Source organism: Vipera ursinii (assembly GCF_947247035.1).
Source record: "Vipera ursinii genome assembly, chromosome: 6".
Lineage (NCBI taxonomy): Eukaryota > Metazoa > Chordata > Lepidosauria > Squamata > Viperidae > Vipera > Vipera ursinii.
Window position 1 is genome coordinate 85,082,745 of NC_139515.1, and position 18,987 is coordinate 85,101,731.

General features: G+C 41.8%; 1 protein-coding gene across 1 annotated transcript in view; it reads left to right on the top strand.

The window, feature by feature from the left end:
* The window catches only part of PRKCQ (protein kinase C theta), a 56,691-nt gene that overhangs the window by 11,313 nt on the left and 26,391 nt on the right, over nucleotides 1–18,987 (top strand). The window contains exons 2-5 of the mRNA XM_083366189.1: nucleotides 10,259–10,383; nucleotides 12,721–12,920; nucleotides 14,241–14,301; nucleotides 18,591–18,753. Of these exons, the coding sequence (XP_083222315.1) occupies nucleotides 10,266–10,383; nucleotides 12,721–12,920; nucleotides 14,241–14,301; nucleotides 18,591–18,753 (542 nt within the window). The 5' untranslated portion in view covers nucleotides 10,259–10,265. The remainder of the gene's footprint in view (nucleotides 1–10,258; nucleotides 10,384–12,720; nucleotides 12,921–14,240; nucleotides 14,302–18,590; nucleotides 18,754–18,987) is intronic.

Below are 18,987 nucleotides of genomic sequence, written 5' to 3' on the forward strand. Positions count from 1 at the left end.
TGGCAGCAACCCGTGTCAACCATCAGCGCCAGCCAATCTGAATGTTCAGTTGACTGAGGTTCATGTTTAATGAATAAAAGATAATAATAATAGAGTAGAAAGGGACCTTGGAGGCATAGAATAGAATAGAATAGAATAGAATAAAATAGAATAGAATAGAATAGAATAGAATAGAATAGAATAGAATAGAATAGAATAGAATAGAATAGAATAGAATAGAATAGAATAGAATAGAAAATAGGGAATAGAATAGAATAGAATAGGAGCTGGAAGGGACCCTGGAGGTCATCTAGTCCAACCCCCTGCTCAGGCAGGAAACCGTGTACCATTTCGGACAAATGGTTGTCCAGTCTCTTGTTAAAAACTTCCAGTGTTGGAACTTCCACAACTTCTGGAGGCAGGTTGTTCCACTGGTTAATTGTTCTAACTGTTAATCAGTGGAACAACCTGCCTCCAGAAGTTGTGATTCATGATTATTTTTCACACTTGCGACCGTTGCAGCATTCCCCATGGGGATGTGATCCAAAGCTTGGCAATTGGTTCCTATTTTTGACGGTTGTGGCTTCCTGGGGTCAGGCGATCCCCTTTTGCAATCAATCACCTGACGATGACTGGGAGACAGATGCTCAGTCGATTTTTTTCCTCTAGAGAAACAGCCTTGGGTCGCTAAATATGGCTAAGCCCCACTTATTTAATAACAAGCAGGGGGAAAAAAATCCTAGAATTAAGAAGACGTTTTCTGACAGCCGAGAACAATAAACCGGTGGAATGGCTTGCCTTCAGAAATTGTAGATTTTTAAGAAGAGACTGGACAGCCACTTGTCTGAAATGGTATAGGGTTTCCTGCTTGAGCAGGGGGTTGGACTAGATGACCTCCAAGGTCCCTTCCAGCCCTATTCTGATTAAATTGATTGAAGATGATAGATAGATAGATAGATAGATAGATAGATAGACAGACAGACAGACAGACAGACAGACACACAGACACACAGACACACAGACAGACAGACAGATATTTTAGATAGATATCTAAAGATAGATTTTTTCCAAACTCTCAACATCTTTTTTGTGATGTGGTGACCAAAATTGGCTGAAGTTTTCCAGATGTGGTCTTACTAGGGTTTTATTAAGCGCTACTAGTACTTCCTGTGATCTTGATTCTATGCCCCTGTTTATACAACCCAGGATTGTATTAGCCTTTTTGGCGGCTGCTGCACACTGCTGGCTCATGGTTAAGTGATCGTCCACTCGGACTCCAAGGTCTATCTCTTTTTAAGCCAGATAGAATATTATACTTCTCCTAAAAAAGAAGAGGAAACACAGGTTCTTAAAGGCAGAAAAGGTTCCCCGCACATGCGTGCTAGTCGTTTCCAACTCTAGGGGCCGGTGCTCATCTCCGTTTCAAAGCCAAAGATCCAGCGCTTGTCCGAGGACGTCTCCGTGGTCATGTGGCCGGCATGACTAGACGCCAAAGGCGCACGGAGCGCTGTTACCTTCCCACCGTAGTGGTCCCTATTTTTCTACTTGCATTTTTACGTGCTTTCGAACTGCTAGGTTGGCAGAAGCTGGGACAAGTAACAGGCGCTCACTCTGCTACGCGGCACTCGGGATTCGACCCGCCAAACTGCCGACCTTCTGATCGACAAGCTCAGCGTCCTAACCCACTGAGCCACCGTGTCCCTTCCTAAAGGCAGAAAGCAGCCCAATTATTCCTGCTATAGGAAAATCATCCTCAAGCAGAAGCCTGAAGTCTTTAGGAATGCAGATTTGATAATCCCATTCAGAAAGACTGGGGCCACCTTATTCATAAGCAAAACGCCTTCAGCCTCAGCTTCCACAGAAGGCTGGGATTGATGGGATTAACAAAGACTCCTAAAATATATATTTCCCCTACCCAGCTCCAAGGACAGGGCGTAAAGTGTTAATACCACTTTACAAGGCTTTGGTAAGGCCACACCTGAAATGCAGCATCCAGTTTTGGTCACCACGATGTAAAAAAGATGTCGAGACTCTAGAAAGAGTCCAGAGAAGAGCAACAAAGATGATCGGGGGACTCGAGGCTAAAACATGTAGGGAACGGTTGCTGGAATTGGGTATGTCTAGTTTAATGAAGAGAAGGACGAGGGGGGACATGATAGCAGTCTTCCAATATCTCAGGGGCTGCCCCAAAGAAGAGGCAGTCAAGCTATTTTCCAAAGCACCTGAAAGCAGGACAAGAAGCAACGGAGGGAAACTAATCAAGGAGAGAAGCAGCCTAGAACTAAGGAGAAATTTCCTGACAGTGAGCACAATTAACCAGTGGAACAGCCTGCCTCCAGAAGTTGTGAATCCTCCAACACTGGAGGTTTTTAAGAAGAGACTGGACAGCCATTTGTCCGAAATGATATAGGGTTTTCTTGCCTGAGCAGGGGGTTGGACTACATGACCTCCAAGGTCCCTTCCAACTTTATTATTATTATTATTTTGTTTGTTTGTTGTTGTTGTTGTTGTTGTTATACATTTCACAACAAGCAGGCATCCCAATCTCAAAGCCCCAAAAGATGCCTAGAAGCCCACCTACTCTCAGCTCCATTTTGTCAGCCACCCCAGATACATGCTGCGGTCACTTTAGTTTCTGGCTACCCAATAAATAAGAGATCTGCATTCCCGAAACGCAGCCTTCCTTCCGTTCATTTCTACAGCGTCTTTCTCCTGGCTTGGAACAGAACCAGATTTTTCTTGCAACACACGAATGAGCTAATATCACACGGTCTGTAAACTTCTTACTGAACCACTGACAAATTCATGTTTAAGAACAAAAGTGACTTCTGGAACGTCCCTTAAATTCAGTATATGTAACACAGGTCTTTTCTCCTTGTCCTTCAATGTTAAAATTCTGCAGGGTTTCCTAAGGATATGCTTTTTTTGTCCCTAGTTGCAACACCCAACTGTTCATTTCACGCCCTTTAAGACAAGGTTGTGCCAGCTGTCAGATATTTTCTCCTGGCTCTGGAGGGTCTTTTTCAACTGGTGCAATCCAAGCCAGAAACTCAGACTTGTCAGGGCATTTTAGAAGCAGCTGGCTGGCCAACTTTTGCTAAGTCAGCTTGTTGGGAAGCTAAAAAAGGGGAAATGCTGTGGGCATGGATAAGCGGCAACTGTGTTGTGTGTTTGTGCTGCTGGTGGCCGATAAAACTCCAGTGGTTTTTAGACCAATGTCTATGGAGATTCTCAGTCACCTGGGTCACGGTTGTCCCAAAGGTGTTTTTTTTCAAAAGGCCTTGGAAGACGTTTCGCTTCTCACCCAAGAAGCTTCTTCAGTTCTAACTGACTGGTGGGGAACGGAAGGATTTATATTCCTTGAAGTCATCTGGTCGTTAGTACTCTGAAGGTTGGCTCTTAGCTCTCGGAGAGTTGTGTAAGTCACTTCGAGGTTTACCCCTACTCTCCGTGTCACCTGAATCAGAGGGCAAATAGGCGAGGGACCTATTTGAGACTTTTGAAAGGACTCCATTGGAGATTGGAGATAGGTGATGTCATATTCCCCCCCCCCGTTGAGAGAGGGCTATTCAGTTTTGACGTGGACAGCCTCTTTGACCCCTCTTTCAAATCAGTGGCCCTCTCTGTATGTCTAGTATGTCTTTTCATTAATTAGTATGTTGAGTTTAATGAAAAGAAGGACTAGGGGTGACATGATAGCAGTCTTCCGATATCTCAGGTTGCCACAAAGAAGAGGGAATCAAGCTATTCTCCAAAGCGCCAAAAGGCAGGACACGAAGCAACGGATGAAGACTAATCAAGGACAGAAGCAAGCTAGAATTAAGGAGAAATTTCCTGACAGTTAGAACAATTAACCAGTGGAAGAGCCTGCCTCCAGATGTTGCAGATGCTCCAACTCTGGAAGTTTTTAAGAAGAGACTGGACAACCATTTGTCTAAAATGGTATAGGGCAGGGGTAGGCAACCTTGGCTCTTTTATGACTCGTGGACTTCAACTCCCAGAATTCCTGAGCCAGCCATGCTGAGGAGAAATGGAGAGGTCTCCATGCTGAGCCATGGTATAGGGTCTCCTGCCTGAGCAGGGGGTTGGACTAGAAGACCTCCAAGGTCCCTTCCAGCTCTGCTACTCTGACCAGAACGTGGACTTTGCTGTCTTCAATAGAGTGGCCTTTGTCTTTCAGATGCAGATGGGCTGCTGAATCCTATCCTTTTTTTTTTTTTTTTTATTAAATTTATTATTTAAAAACATTGGACACAGTACCAGCGAGCTGACAAACCTTTTTGTCTACAATGTTTAAATATATATATATATATACATGTATGTGGATCCTTGGTTTTTCGGGTTTTTCCCCGCGTAGAATTAAAGGTGTAGGCGCAACGTTTCGATGGAATCCCATCCATCATCATCAGGCTTCTGTTTCCTTCTTCTGGGAGAAGCATGTGGCTGTTTGTTCCTCTTTTTTAAACTGCCAGAGGGGGTGTGTTCTGTGGAGGTGTGCTCTGATTGGGTAGGGGACCAAGTGTGTTCTGATTGGGTGGGAGTGTGTTTTGAATGGTGGGGGTGTTCTGATTGGGTGGGGGTGTGTTCTGAGTGGATGGGCTGGTCTCAGCTGCCAGCTCCAGACCTGAGCTGGTGAGTTGTGCTGCTTTTGTTCGGCTTCGTGTTTGTGGTGGTGCCATGTTTTTATAGTGGGTGTCAGTTTGCTTATTGTGTGGTTTGGAGGGGTTTAAGGTGGCTGATGTTGCAGCTGTAGTTAGGTTTCTGTTTTGTGGTTGTGTGTCTTTATCGTTGTGGGTTCGGATTTGCTTTTTGAATGGTTGTGTGGTGGTGATGTCATGTGATGTTATCATGAGTTTGGGTCTGGTATCATTCTTGGTGGTTGGGCTTCGTCTGTCAATCAAGGCGGGTTTCCACTATAAAAACATGGCACCACCACAAACACGAAGCCGAACAAAAGCAGCACAACCCACCAGCTCAGGTCTGGAGCTGGCAGCTGAGACCAGCCCATCCACTCAGAACACACCCCCACCCAATCAGAACACCCCCACCATTCAAAACACACTCCCACCCAATCAGAACACACTTGGTCCCCTACCCAATCAGAGCACACCTCCACAGAACACACCCCCTCTGGCAGTTTAAAAAAGAGGAACAAACAGCCACATGCTTCTCCCAGAAGAAGGAAACAGAAGCCTGATGATGATGGATGGGATTCCATCGAAACGTTGCGCCTACACCTTTAATTCTACGCGGGGAAAAACCCGAAAAACCAAGGATCCACATACAGGCACCCGCGAAAACCTCAGAAAACAAATATACATGTATATATGTACATCAAAAATACACTTAAATACACTTAGATTACAAATCGGTGAAATACCACAATATTTAAAACAGTGAGCTAGTCTGTAAAACCTAATAGAGACCTTTCTTTTTATCCATCCAAAGATACAATTTGTTCCAAATTCTATAATAGTCTGATTGATCTTTATTCTTTAATTCCAAAGTTAATCTGTCCATTTCAGCGCAATCCCAAATTTTCCTAATAACCTCTTTTTGTCCTGGGATCTCATTCTTTTTCCATTTTTGCGCAAATGATATTCTAGCTGCTGTGATAATATGGATCGTTAAGTATAGCACATCTTTAGGATATTTCTCTTTCGTGATTCCCAACAAGAAAAGTTCTGGACTAAACTCCAGATCTTGTTTCAATATTTCTTTCAGCCAAATCCAAATCATTCTCCAAAATTTTTGTGTTTTACTGCAAGACCACCACGTGTGGAAGTATGTGCCTATCTCTTCAGAACACTTCCAACATTTGGGAGATACTGTTGTGTACATTTTTGCTAAGCGGGCTGGGGGGAGATGCCATCGGTAAAACATTTTAAATAAATTTTCTTTATACGATGAGGCCAGTGTTATCCTTTTATTCCTATCCCAAATTGTTTGCCAAGTATCTAGGTCGATGTTATGTCCTAAATTGTTAGCCCAGATCAACATGGGGTCTTTCACTTGCTCTTCAAACAGCTTATATCCCAAAAGTAATTTATAAAAATTCCTTATTTGTTTAGAGTCCGGTCCCAATAATATTTTGTCCAATGCTGTTTCAGAGGTATATATCCCCCATTCATTTTTATCCTTCCTAAATCTCGATTGGATTTGTAAGTAGGCCCACCAATCGAGTTTTATACCTTGTAATTCTAGTTCATTCCTAAGTTTCAATTCCCCCTCCTCATTCAGAATATCCTTGTATGAGATTATGTTACCCAAATCAAACAGATTTGGGTAAACTATCGCTTCAAGGGTGGATAGCCAGACCGGTATTTTGGTGTAATTGTGAGATCTAATTTTTTTCCAAGTATTGAGTAGCGCTTGCCTGATCCGGTGTCTTTGAAAATGCGAGAAAAGACCTTGTTTCTCCGTCCATAGGAAAGCATGCCAGCCATATTGCAAATCGTGACCCTCTAAAGTTAATAGTCTTCTATTTCTCAAGATTACCCATTCTCTAATCCAGCTCAGGGCCGCGGCGTGGTAATATAATTCCCAGTCTGGCAATCCAAAACCCCCATTTTCCTTCGTGTCTTGTAAATATTTCAATTTAATTCTTGGTTTTTTCCCCTGCCAAATAAAATTTAGTGATAATTTATCCAAATTTCGAAAAAATTTAGAGTCGAATTGAATTGGGATATTCTGAAACAGAAACAGGATTTTAGGCAGAATATTCATCTTAATGACAGCGATTCTTCCCAATAATGAGAGTTTTAGGTTTCCCCATCTTTCCAGGTCACCTTTTATTTGATTCACTACACTATCATAATTATCCTTTTTGAGTGAAGTGCATCTAGCCGTAATGTTAATCCCTAAATATTTTATTTTCTTGACTATTTCTATATCCGTGATTTCGGCCAGATTACCTTTTTGTTTATTGGTCATATTTTTAACAATCATCTTGGTCTTATTTCTATTTATTCGCAGTCCGGCAACCTCACCATATTTAGATAATTCTTCCAATAGCTTTGGTCCCGTCTGACATGGATCCTCCATAATAAAAACTAGATCGTCCGCGAAAGCTTGCAATTTAAAGGTTTCCTTTTTAATGGTTAATCCTTTTATCTTTGGGTCGTTTCTTATAGTTCTCGTTAATACTTCAAGAGTCAATATAAACAGCAACGGTGATAAGGGGCAGCCTTGCCGTGTTCCCTTTTGAATTTGAAACTTGCTAGATGCTTCCCCATTAATAATTATTTTTGCTTCCTGATTGTCATAAATTGCCCTAATTATATTTATAAATTTTTCACCCATATTCATAAAGCTAAGCTGTTGGCACAAAAAAGACCATTTAACATTGTCAAATGCCTTTTGGGCGTCTAAGAAAAGTAATGCCATCTGTTGTTCGCTATGTAATTCATAGTACTCCAATGTATCTAATATTATTCTAATGTTGTGCTTAGTGTGTCTCTTAGCAAGAAAACCATTTTGATCTGCGTGTATGAAATCATTCAGAAATCGTTTCAATCGTTCCGCTATAATTGATGTAAATATCTTGTAGTCCGAGTTAAGAAGTGATATGGGTCTGTAATTTTGGATTAATGTATGGTCTGTGTTATCTTTCGGAATAAGGGTTATGTTTGCCTCTAGCCAAGATTTAGGCGTCCTTGCGCCTTCTAATACTGCGTTAAATACCTCCACTAGGGGTTGAGCTAGGATATTTTGTAATTCTTTATAAATCTCTGATGGAAGACCGTCGGGTCCCGATGCTTTATTATTCTTTTGTGCATTAATAGCTTTTATCACCTCAGATAGTCGAATTTCCTCGTTTAACATATTTCTGGTATCTTCTGTGACCTTAGGTAGTTTGGCTCTTTGAAAATATTCCTCCATTTTCTCCACACTTGCCTGGCTATCTTCTTTATATAAACGTTCATAAAATTCCTGGGCTATAATTTTTTTTTTTTCCTCCTGGTGGAATATTCTCCCTTCCTCATCTCGTAGTTCGTGAATCCAGTTTTTCCCCTTTTGTTTTCCCAATTTGTATGCGAGCCACCGGCCCGGTTTATTTGCATTTTCAAAAAAATTTTGTTTCGTGTTTCTCAATTGTTGTGCCAATTTCTCTTTGTCTAGAATGTTAAGTTTGTGTTTAATCAGATCCATAGATTGCTTGATATTCTCTTTTTGTGGATCTTGTTGGAGTGTAACTTCTAAGCTCTTATATTCCTCTTCTAATCTTTCCCGTTGTTGTCTTTTCCCCTTATTTTTATATACCATATATGCCCTCGCTACCCCTCTCATCACAGCCTTAGCTGTATCCCAATTGTTTTGTACTGAGGTGTCTATAGCTTTATTTTCCTTAAAGAAAAAACTTAGTTCTCTCTCCATCTTAGATTTGAATTCGTCTTCTTTTAAAATTGCTCTTTGAAGCGTCCATCTGGATATTTTTTTGGAACCTTTCCAGATAAGTTTAATAGGATTGTGATCTGCCCAAGTACCTGTCGCTATATGTACCTCATCTATTTCTGAACTAATTTCTTTCGTCATCCACACCATGTCTATTCTAGACCATGAGTTATGTCGGTTGGAGTAATATGTATATTGTCTAGCCTTACGATTTCTTTCCCTCCAGACATCTTGGATATTTAGTTCCTCAGCCAAGTTAAGAAAAGATCTCGGTAGAGTTCTTCTCTTCTTTTTCCTAAGCGTCTTTCCCATCTAATCCAAATTTATATCTAGGATAGCATTAAAATCTCCTATTAAACAAATCTCCTCATAATCAATGCTACATATCTTATTGTGAAGTGTTTTGAAAAATTGTTCTTGGTTATGGTTTGGGGCATATATCTCTACCATCATGACCTTCCTGTGATTTATTATAACCTCGACTATCAGTATTCTACCCTCTTTATCGTTATAAATTAGTTTTGCAGTCAATTTTGGGTTTACATATAGTGCCACTCCTCTCTTTTTCTTGTGTCGGTCTAAGGAAACGAATAGGTTCCCTATTCTTGGTTGTACTAACAAATATTTTTGTTGTTCCTTTATATGGACTTCTTGTATTGCCACGATATCCAATTGTTGGTGAATAAGCCTATTAAAAAATTTCCGCCTTTTCACTGGCGAATTCAATCCATTAATATTCACAGACATAATACTACACTCACCTCCCTTCATCTTACTTATTTCTGGTTTTTGTGGATCTCGTGATTCGGGGCTCTCTCTCTTCCTTGTCTCTAGTTCCATGTTTCTCTGTTAACTCACCGGATTTGTTCCTTCTATCCTCTGTAGCTAAGATCTTCCCATCCATTGCCACACGTATTGTATCTCTTTCTCTTACCTCCCTTCCATCTTGATCTTCTAAATCTACTTCCTCTTGGCTATGGAAGTGGCGTTTGTAAAAATCTTCTGCCTTCTCTATCGTGTCCAGTCTATGCCTTCTATCCTGCCACGTAACAAGAATACCCTCTGGAGTTAGCCATCTAAAGTTTACATTTTCTCTTATTAGTTTGGATGTTAAGAATTGATAGCCGCGTCTCAGATCCCTCATCCTTTTAGGTATCTGTTTAAGGATGGTGATTGGTTGGCCCCGAAATTCTAATGGTTCCTCTCTAGATCTATGCAGAAGCTCATCCCGAATTGATTTTTTAACTAACCTTACATGTACTTCTTTTGGGAGGTTGTGCCTTCTCGCATAATTAGTTTGGACCCTGTATGTTTCATCAATTTCCGCCAGCATTTCCTCCTTCCCTACACCGAGTGCCTTTGCCATCAGTTCTGCCATCATGACCAACAGATCTTCCCCTCTTTTTTCTTGAACGTTCTGGAAGCGTAGATAATGAGCAGCCTTTTCTGCTTCCAGAAAAATGACTGTTGTTTCTAATTCCTTATTAGCCTGAAGGAGTGTTTCATTTAAATCATCTACTCTCTTTTCCTCTTTTTCCATTCTAGCTTCCATATCTTGAAGTCTTTGTTCATTTTTGACTAATTGCTGTTGAATCCCTTCAAATTTATCATCTATCGCTTGGATTTTCCCCTTTAATTCACCAGTGTCGTTTCTTATTTGGCCTATTTCTCTCTTCATCTCCTCGTGGTTTTTGGCCATTGCCTCGTGTAGGTTTTGCAAAAGGGCATGTAAATCTTTAAAGGAATTCGAGTTAGATCTTTCCCTTTGCCTTTTGCTGAATCCTATCCTGATGGGTGTGTCCTCCTCTGTTGTGCCAAGCCTTTGTGATGGGGTTGTTTAGTTTTTCGGCTGATCCGCTAACTAGAACTTTCTCACCCCCTCCAGAGTTGCCATGTCACCGTTCTTGAGGATTGGGCTGTCCAATTATGACAGCGGCCCCTACCTCCCATCGCAAGGAGACGTGATCGATCCCTATTGCGCCGTGATGGTGAAGGAGGCAGTGGAGGCCGGTAAGCAAACACCTCTTTCCACCTGGCCATCCTTTGTAGTTGGGTGTGAGACGAAGGTCTTGCAGTCCCTTGGATTTCAGTCAGAAATTAGAGAGTGTGATAGCTTAAGGTATTATTTTCTCTTGGATTTTGACCTTAACCCCAAGGGAGGCTCTGAATCCCAATGAGGAAAGAAGAGACAAAGAATGGCTATTTAATCTTTTATCATGCTGGTCCCTTTCCGGCTCAAAGTTATTCACTTCTCAAACTGTTTTAAAAAAAAACTCATCAGGTCTCCATTTACCAATAAAGGAGAATATCTGTAGTGGGTGCGATACCAGCACAGCTGCACAAATGGGGTGGAGCTTTTTATTGCTTCTCCATCCCTTTACTCCAGGGTCTTCAAACTTGGCCCTTTTATGACTCGTGGACTTCAACTTCCAGAATTCCTCAGCCAGGCACGAATTCTGGGAGTTGAAGTCCACAAGTCATAAACGGGCCAAGTCTGAAGACCTCTGGTCTGGATCCAAGCTTGCAGTTTCATCAAAATGGCTGACTGAGGAATTCTGGGAGTTGAAGTCCACCAGTCATAAAAGGGCCAAGTCTGAAGACCCCCTGCTTTACTTGTTCTGCGCATCTCCAACCAATATCTTTAATTGGAGCTCTGCAAATACAACCATACACGTCTAACGCTTCAAGTCAGGACCGCCGCCCCCAGGTATGCTCAAAATGGTGTCTGCAGTGGTGAATTCAAGGCTCCACCTACTTTTTAAAAAGTGGGTTGCAGGTTAGACACAGTTGTGATCACTCCCTCCTGGCCACCAGCTTCTTTTTTTGCACTAAGCCTGCTCAGAGTAGAGAGTAACATAAAACAGGCCCTCTTCTGTGTTAGAAATGTTTACAAGTAATCCTCGACTTACAACTGTGTATTTTAGTGACCATTCGAAGTTACAATGGCACCCAAAAAAATATATGACAGGATACTTTTCAGACTTACGACCACTGCAGCACGTGATCAAAATTCAGACACTTGGCCACTGACTCATATTTATGACAGTATCCTGGGGGGGTCACGTGATCCCCTTTTGCAACCTTCTGACAAGCAAAGTCAACGGAGCAGCCAGACTCACTTAAGAACCGTGTAACTCACTTAAGAACTGCAGGAATTTAATTAACGACCGTGGCAGGAAAAGTCGTAAAAAGTTAAGTGAACCACTCAACAGAAATTTTGGGCTGAATGCTGATCGTAAGTCGAGGACCACCTGTCAATCTTGCTGATAATAAAGTCACTGCATTTTGCTGCAGCCGGCTTGAGGAAAAAGCTCTCAAATAATGGACTTGCCAAGCTTAGTCAGTTAAATTGTAATTCAAGAGGGCCAACAGGCTAAAAATAACTCTAGTTAATGCAGAAAAACACTCGGTCGCGCAGCGAAAGGTCAGGGGACTTAATGCAATTTGCACACGCGGGTGCCTATACAGTACACATTCTCCACAACATCCTCCAGCCGATGAAAGAACTCACTAAGAAAATTTGAAAATCCTGTGGCGTTTACTAAAAGGAGTAACCACAGAACTAGGGGCAGGTGAATAATTACATCTGGCTTCTATCAAGTTCCTGGTTAGTTTTTTGTGTTTTTTTTTTGTGTGAACTTGACATGTTTCATTCATCAGATTTGAGATGATTTACACATTTTGGTTACATTTTTCCCCCCCCAAACATAAACATTTTCTGTGTTTGGTTTCAGAAAAGGCTACGAATTTGCACTGAGTTATCGCTAGTCCAGCTTGTTGTAAGTTCAAAGCGAACTGGGGGGAAAAAATAACTTACGACCGTTTTTCACACTCACCGTTGCAGCATCTCCTGTGGTCAAAATTCTGATACTTGGCAACTGACTCATATTTATGACGCTTGCAGTGTCCTGGGGTCACGTGATCACGTTTTGTGACCTTCTGACAAGCAAAGTCAATGGGGAAGCTGGGTTCGTTTTACAACCGTGTTACTCACTGAACAGCTGCAATGATTTGCTTAGCAACCAAGGCAAGAAAATAGGGGAAAATAGGGGGAAAACTGAACTTAACAGCTGTTTTGCTTAGCACTGGAATTCTAGTCGTAAATCGAGGACTATCTGTATTGGAAGTTTTCTCCAGTTGATGAGGAACTGGAAAAGTTTGGGAACAACTGAGAAAAATTGAGGGTGGAGAATATTGCCCACCCCTGAGACAAAGAAAGAGAGAGGGGTGGTGGTGGTAGGCATGTGGAGACCCAGAGTTACGCATTGGACTGTTGTTTTGCGATGTTCTGTATGTTTTGATGGCGTCGTGCGTATTAAAAAAATGGAATTACTGATTCGATTCTAGAGAAAGGTCAAGTGTTTGTCCAGAAGAAGCCGACAATGTATCCACCTTGGAACAGCACTTTCGATGCCCACATCCGCAAGGGCCGGGTTATGTACGTTGTGGTGAAGGACAAGAGTGCGGAGATGGTCTCGGAGACCACCGTGGAACTTAACCTTGTTGCTGAAAAGTGCAAGAAAAATAATGGGAAAGTTGAAATTTGGGTAAGTTTCAACCCCGTGGACCAGCATTAACTTTTAAAAACTTTCATATATTGGGCTTCCGTCATCCTCCCTCCCTCTTTTTCCTTCCTTCCTTCCTTCCTTCCTTCCTTCCTTCCTTCCTTCCCCCCTCCCTCCATCCATCCATCCCTTTCTTCTTTCATTTGATTTCTTTCCTTCTATCCTCCCTCCCTGACTCTTCCCTCTTTCTTTCTTTCTTTCTTTCTTTCTTTCTTCCTTCCTTCCTTGCTTTTTCTTCCTTCCTTCCTTCCTTCCTTCCTTCCTTCCTTCCTTCCTTCCTTCCTTCCTTCCTTCCTTCCTTCCTCCCTCCCTCCCTCCCTCCATCCATCCATCCTTTTCATCTTTCATTTGATTTCTTTCCTTCTATCCTCCCTCCCTGACTCTTCTTTCTTTCTTTCTTTCTTTCTTTCTTTCTTTCTTTCTTTCTTTCTTTCTTTCTTTCTTTCTTTCTTCCTTCCTTCCTTGCTTTTTCTTCCTTCCTTCCTTCCTTCCTTCCTTCCTCCCTCCCTCCCTCCATCCATCCATCCTTTTCTTCTTTCATTTGATTTCTTTCCTTCTATCCTCCCTCCCTGACTCTTCCCTCTTTCTTTCTTTCTTTCTTTCTTTCTTTCTTTCTTTCTTTCTTTCTTTCTTTCTTTCTTTTTTCTTTCTTTCTTCCTTCCTTCCTTGCTTTTTCTTCCTTCCTTCCTTCCTTCCTTCCTTCCTCCCTCCCTCCATCCATCCATCCTTTTCTTCTTTCATTTGATTTCTTTCCTTCTATCCTCCCTCCCTGACTCTTCCCTCCCTCCCTCCCTCTTTCTTTCTTTCTTTCTTTTTTCTTTCTTTCTTTCTTTCTTTTCTTTTCTTTTCTTTTCTTTTTTTCTTTCTTTCTTTATTCCTTTCTTGCTTGCTTTTTCTTCCTTCCTTCCTTCCTTGCTTCTTTCTTTCTTTCTTTCTTTCTTTCTTTCTTTCTTTCTTTCTTTCTTTCTTTTTCTTCTTTCTTTCTTTCTCCACTCCTCCCCTCTCTCTTCCTTACTCCCTTTCTCTCTTCTTTCTCTTTCTTCATCCTTCCCTTCCTCCTTCTACCCATCCCTTCCTCCCTTCCTTTCTTTCTTTCTTTCTTTCTTTCTTTCTTTCTTTCTTTCTTTCTTTCTTTTCCTTTCCTCCCTCCTTTCCTTTGTCAATTTGTAAAAAAACCCACTTCCATAGTAAGCCTGGACTGGGTGTACTATTAAAAAGAAACCTCTGATTTAAAAGAAAAAAAAAACTCTGATTGCATTCCAATTTCCACTTAAAATTCTATTTTACTGTCTTCTTTTTCAGCTTGAACTCAAACCCCAAGGAAGGATGTTAATGAACGCAAGATACTTTTTGGAAAGTACAGGCAAGTATCAATATTGCTCATGTTCGTTTCAGTGCTTTTTAGCATTTCACCCACATCCCCGCCCAACTTTAAAGCAAGAATATTTTGAAATAAAAATTAAAAAATTGATCAGAGCTGCAGAAAATTTTTCAGCACCCCATTTTTCCACGTCTGGGTAGTCCTCGACTTACCACCACAATGGAGCCCAAAATTTCCATTGAAAAGCAAGATAGTTGCTAAGTGAGTTTTTCCCCCATTTACAACTTTCTTGCCACAGTCGTTAAGTGAATCACTTAAGTTTTGCCCCATTTACAACTTTCTTGCCACAGTTGTTAAGTGAATCACTTAAATTTTGCCCCATTTACAACTTTCTTGCCACAGTCGTTAAGTGAATCACTTAAGTCTTGCCCCATTTACAACTTTCTTGCCACAGTCCTGAAGTGAATCACTTAACAATGGTTAAGGAGTTAAATTGTTAAGTTAGTAAAACGGGTGTTAATTGAATCTGGCTTCCCCTCATTGACTTTGCTTGTCAGAAGGTCGCAAAAGGGGGTCACGTGACCCCGTCATAAATATGCGCCTGTTGCCAAGTATCCGAATTTTGATCACGTGACCGTAGGGATGGTGCAACGGTCGTAAGTGTGAAAAACGGCCATAAGTCACTTTTTTCAGTGGTATTGTAACTTCGGTTACTAAATGAACTGTTTTAAGTCGAGGACTACCTGTTTTTTATTCATTTCAGTACTCCCTCTATATTTGCTGGATATTTCCTGCCTCAAGACGTACTTTTATCCAGACTGGGTCATGGTTTCTAGGAAAGGCTGAATCCCTTTCACACGACCGTCCCTTTTTCTATAAAACTCCGATGCGGTGTTGTTTTTTGTTTTTCACATGACCTCTGCTTAAGAAACCAAATTTCTTTTTTTTTATTGAAAAGTTTTACAATACATTTTATCCTTAACAATCCCTCCCCCCTCCCTCCACCCAACCCTTCCTAGCCCTCCCTATCCCTCCCCCCGCCCCTTCCCCCCTCCCCCCTCCCCGACTTCCCAGAGCTAAATACAAGGTATAAAGGTAAAAACAATCATAAACAACCATATGTTAACAACAATAAACTATTAAGTCTATCGCACTCTAGCTCATATAAAATGACTACAAGCAATACTAATATCATATCAAAACTTATACAAATGCTAAATGAAACTTTTTAGTCCCATATTTGTTCTGGATGTAATCAATCCACTTTTTCCACTCCACAATATATCTCTGTTGCGACTGGTCTTTCAAATACGCTGAGATCTTTGCCATTTCCGCCAGGTCAGAAACTTTTAGAGTCCATTCTTCAATAGTCGGCAGTTCCTCCTTCTTCCAATATTGACCTACTAAAAGTCTTGCTGCCGTAATTAAGTTCAACATCAACTTAGTGTCCACAACAGTAGTATCCGTAATTATGCCCAATAAAAACAATTGCGGACAAAACTGTATCCTTTGCTTAAATATCTTCTGCATATTCCACCAGATTTTAAACCAAATTTCTTAATGGGACGAGGGCCTCTGTTTTGATACCTCAATGCATTCCTGGGAACGGCTTTAAATCAGAGTAGAATTCCTTTTTCTTTTCTTTTTTTTAATCATAGGGCTTTTATTGTTTTATCTCTCTATATAAAATACAAAGAGAAACAGGCATGGGAAGTTAGGGGAAGGAAAAAGAAAGAGGGAAAGAAAATGTAAAGTACGAGAAAAATTTTTTTTTTAAAAAAAGGCACGGACTTCTGACTTTTTTTTGGCATAAAAAAGATAAAAACTGTCTATGAATATCACAGGAAGGCCTGGAGGGACGTTGTCCATGGGGTCGCGATGGGTCAGGCACGACTTCGCAATTAACAACAACAACAATGGATGTCACTTCTGGATTTTGTGCTTGGGATGAAAAAAAATATGAAACTTTGACCTTGGTTTTGTCGATTGCATAGATTTGTCGTTAAAGAGATGGCTAGTTATATACCAATGTGTAAAAGTAAAAAGTTGAGGTTGGAATGTTTCTATCTTGTACTGTGCTAAAGAATAAATCAGGGTAGAATTTCTGTAGCATGTTGGGTTAGACCAGGGGTAGGCAACCTTGGCTCTTTTATGACTCGTGGACTTCAACTCCCAGAATTCCTGAGCCAGCATGGGGGAACTATGGCCCCTTCATGACTCGTGGACTTCAACTCCCAGAATTCCTGAGCCAGCCGTGCTGAGGGGAAAGGGAGAGGTTTCCAAGCTGAGCGATGCTGGCTCAGGAATTCTGGGAATTGAAGTCCATGAGTCATAAAAGAGCCAAGGCTTCCTGCCCCTGGCTTAGACTAAAATGAGGTGTGGGAATTTGTGGGAACACAGCCAGAATAGTTTGCTTGAGCTGGACCATCAAATTAAGCTATTTAGGGAGGGGTCTTTGCAGGATGTGGTCAAAATATCAAGATGGCAACATTTGGGGTGGGAGGGAACACAGTGAATCATACAGACGTGGTTTTCTTAACCAGAGTTTAGGATTAATTTTTTAAGTTGTCTAGAGTCACTCAAAGTGGCAAACGGACTGAGTCCTTCGGGAGAAGGGCGGTATAAAAATTTAATAAAACCTAACACCTAAAGTGAGTGAGTGGCCATAGAAATCAATAAAACAAAATAATAAAATGAAATGAAATGAAATAAAATAAAATGTTGTCTACATACAGTGTCATCCTAGCTCAGGGGTAGGCAACCTCGGTTCTTTTATGACTCATGGACTTCAACTCCCAGAATTCCTGAGTCAGCATAGCTGACTCAGGAATTCTGGAAGTTGAAGTCCATGAGTCATAAAAGAGCCGAGGTTGCCTACCCCTGTCCTAGCTCATCTTTTGGTGCTAAAGACCCAATGAGAAAACAGAAACAAACCATAGTTTAGTGCAGACATGTCAAACGCGTGATGTCACGTGACATCACGTGATGTATCGGGGCTTTCCCCCCATTGCTGGCAATGGGGTGGGCACGGTCTGTTCATGTTGCGTCTGGCCCGTGGGCCGGCAATTTGACACCCCTGGTTTAGTGTTTCCCAAATCTTGGCAGCTTTAAGATGGGTGGACTTCAACTCCCAGAATTCCCCAAGTTGGCCGGAGAATTCTTTGAGCGGAAGTCCACCCATCTTAAAGCTGCCAGGATTTGGGAAACACTGTCCTAGTTTACAACTCAGTTTGGGAATTGCTGACTTCAACCATAATAGAATAACAGAGTTGGAAGGGACCTTGGAGGTCTTCTAGTCCAATCCCCATCAGCCTCAAAAAAATCAGTTAGGGGAATTGTGATCTGGCAACATCTAGAAAGGGTTTTGTGTTTTTTTTTGGGGGGGTGGTTTCAAGAAGCCAGCATTTTAGACAATGGAGATTTTGTTTAGTGCACCCGTCGTGAAAATATCCAGTTCATGAAGCCCCAGTCTAAACAACCCTTCTTCTCAAGATGCTAGTTTTTTCACAAGCAAGAAAATTAATCATCTCTTCGCCCCCATCAAACACATTGCTGGTTGTTGTTGTTGTTGTTAGTTGCGAAGTCGTGTCCAACCCATCGCGACCCTATGGACAACGTTCCTCCAGGCTTTCCTGTCCTCTACCATCTTCTGGAGTCCATTTAAGCTCACGCCTACTGCTTCAGTGACTCCATCCAGCCACCTCATTCTCTGTCGTCCCTTCTTCTCTTGCCCTCCACCTTTCCCAGCATTAGGCTCTTCTCCAGTGAGTCCTTCCTTCTCATTAGGTGGCCAAAGGATTTTAGCTTCAGGATCTGGCCTTCTAAAGAGCAGTCAGGGTTGATCTCCTCTAGGACTGACCGGTTTGATCACCTTGCAGTCCAAGGGACTCGCAGGAGTCTTCTCCAGCACCATAGTTCAAAGGCCTCCATTCTTTGGCGCTCAGCCTTTCTTATGGTCCAACTTTCACTACCATACATTGCAACTGGGAAGACCATGGCCTTGACTATACGCACTTTTGTTGGCAGGGTGATGTCTCTGCTTTTTAGTGTGCTGTCTAGATTTGCCATGGCTTTCCTCTACCTCCATTTCTTCCCCATCTATTTGCCACATTGCTGGTAAAGTCCAGAAATAACATAAGCACCGCTAAATTCTTCTGATGGTGACAGTGGCTCTAAAGATTTTAGGAAGCGTGCCTGGTCATTTTTATCAGTTGGGGCGTTTCTTCGCAGTTTTTCGAACTGTTTTAAAATATGTGTTATTTAAATTCATGGCCTGACCAGCAAATTTCTTCCTTCAGTGCTGTCCGTTTCTTGTCCTGCCTCTTACTCAGATGATCCAGAGTTTATCGACTGTGAAAAGGAGGGTTATTTCTCGCTACATCAACGGAGGGGAGCCATTAAGCAAGCGAAGATTCATAACGTCAAGTGCCACGAGTTTACAGCCACTTTCTTTCCCCAACCCACGTTCTGTTCCGTTTGCCACGAATTTGTCTGGTACGACCAAGGGGTTTCTTTGGGGTGGGGGTCTGTGAAGGACAGGATGCAGCTTTCTTTCCTGATGGGAAGATGCTTCCTGTGGAGAGCTGTTATGATCCATCGGTCAGAAGAACTGTTACGATCCATTGGTTAAAAGAGCTGCTATGGTCCATTGGTCAAAAGAATTGTTACGATCCATTGGTCAAAAGAGCTGCAATGATCTGTTGGTGAAAAGAACTGTTATGATCCGTT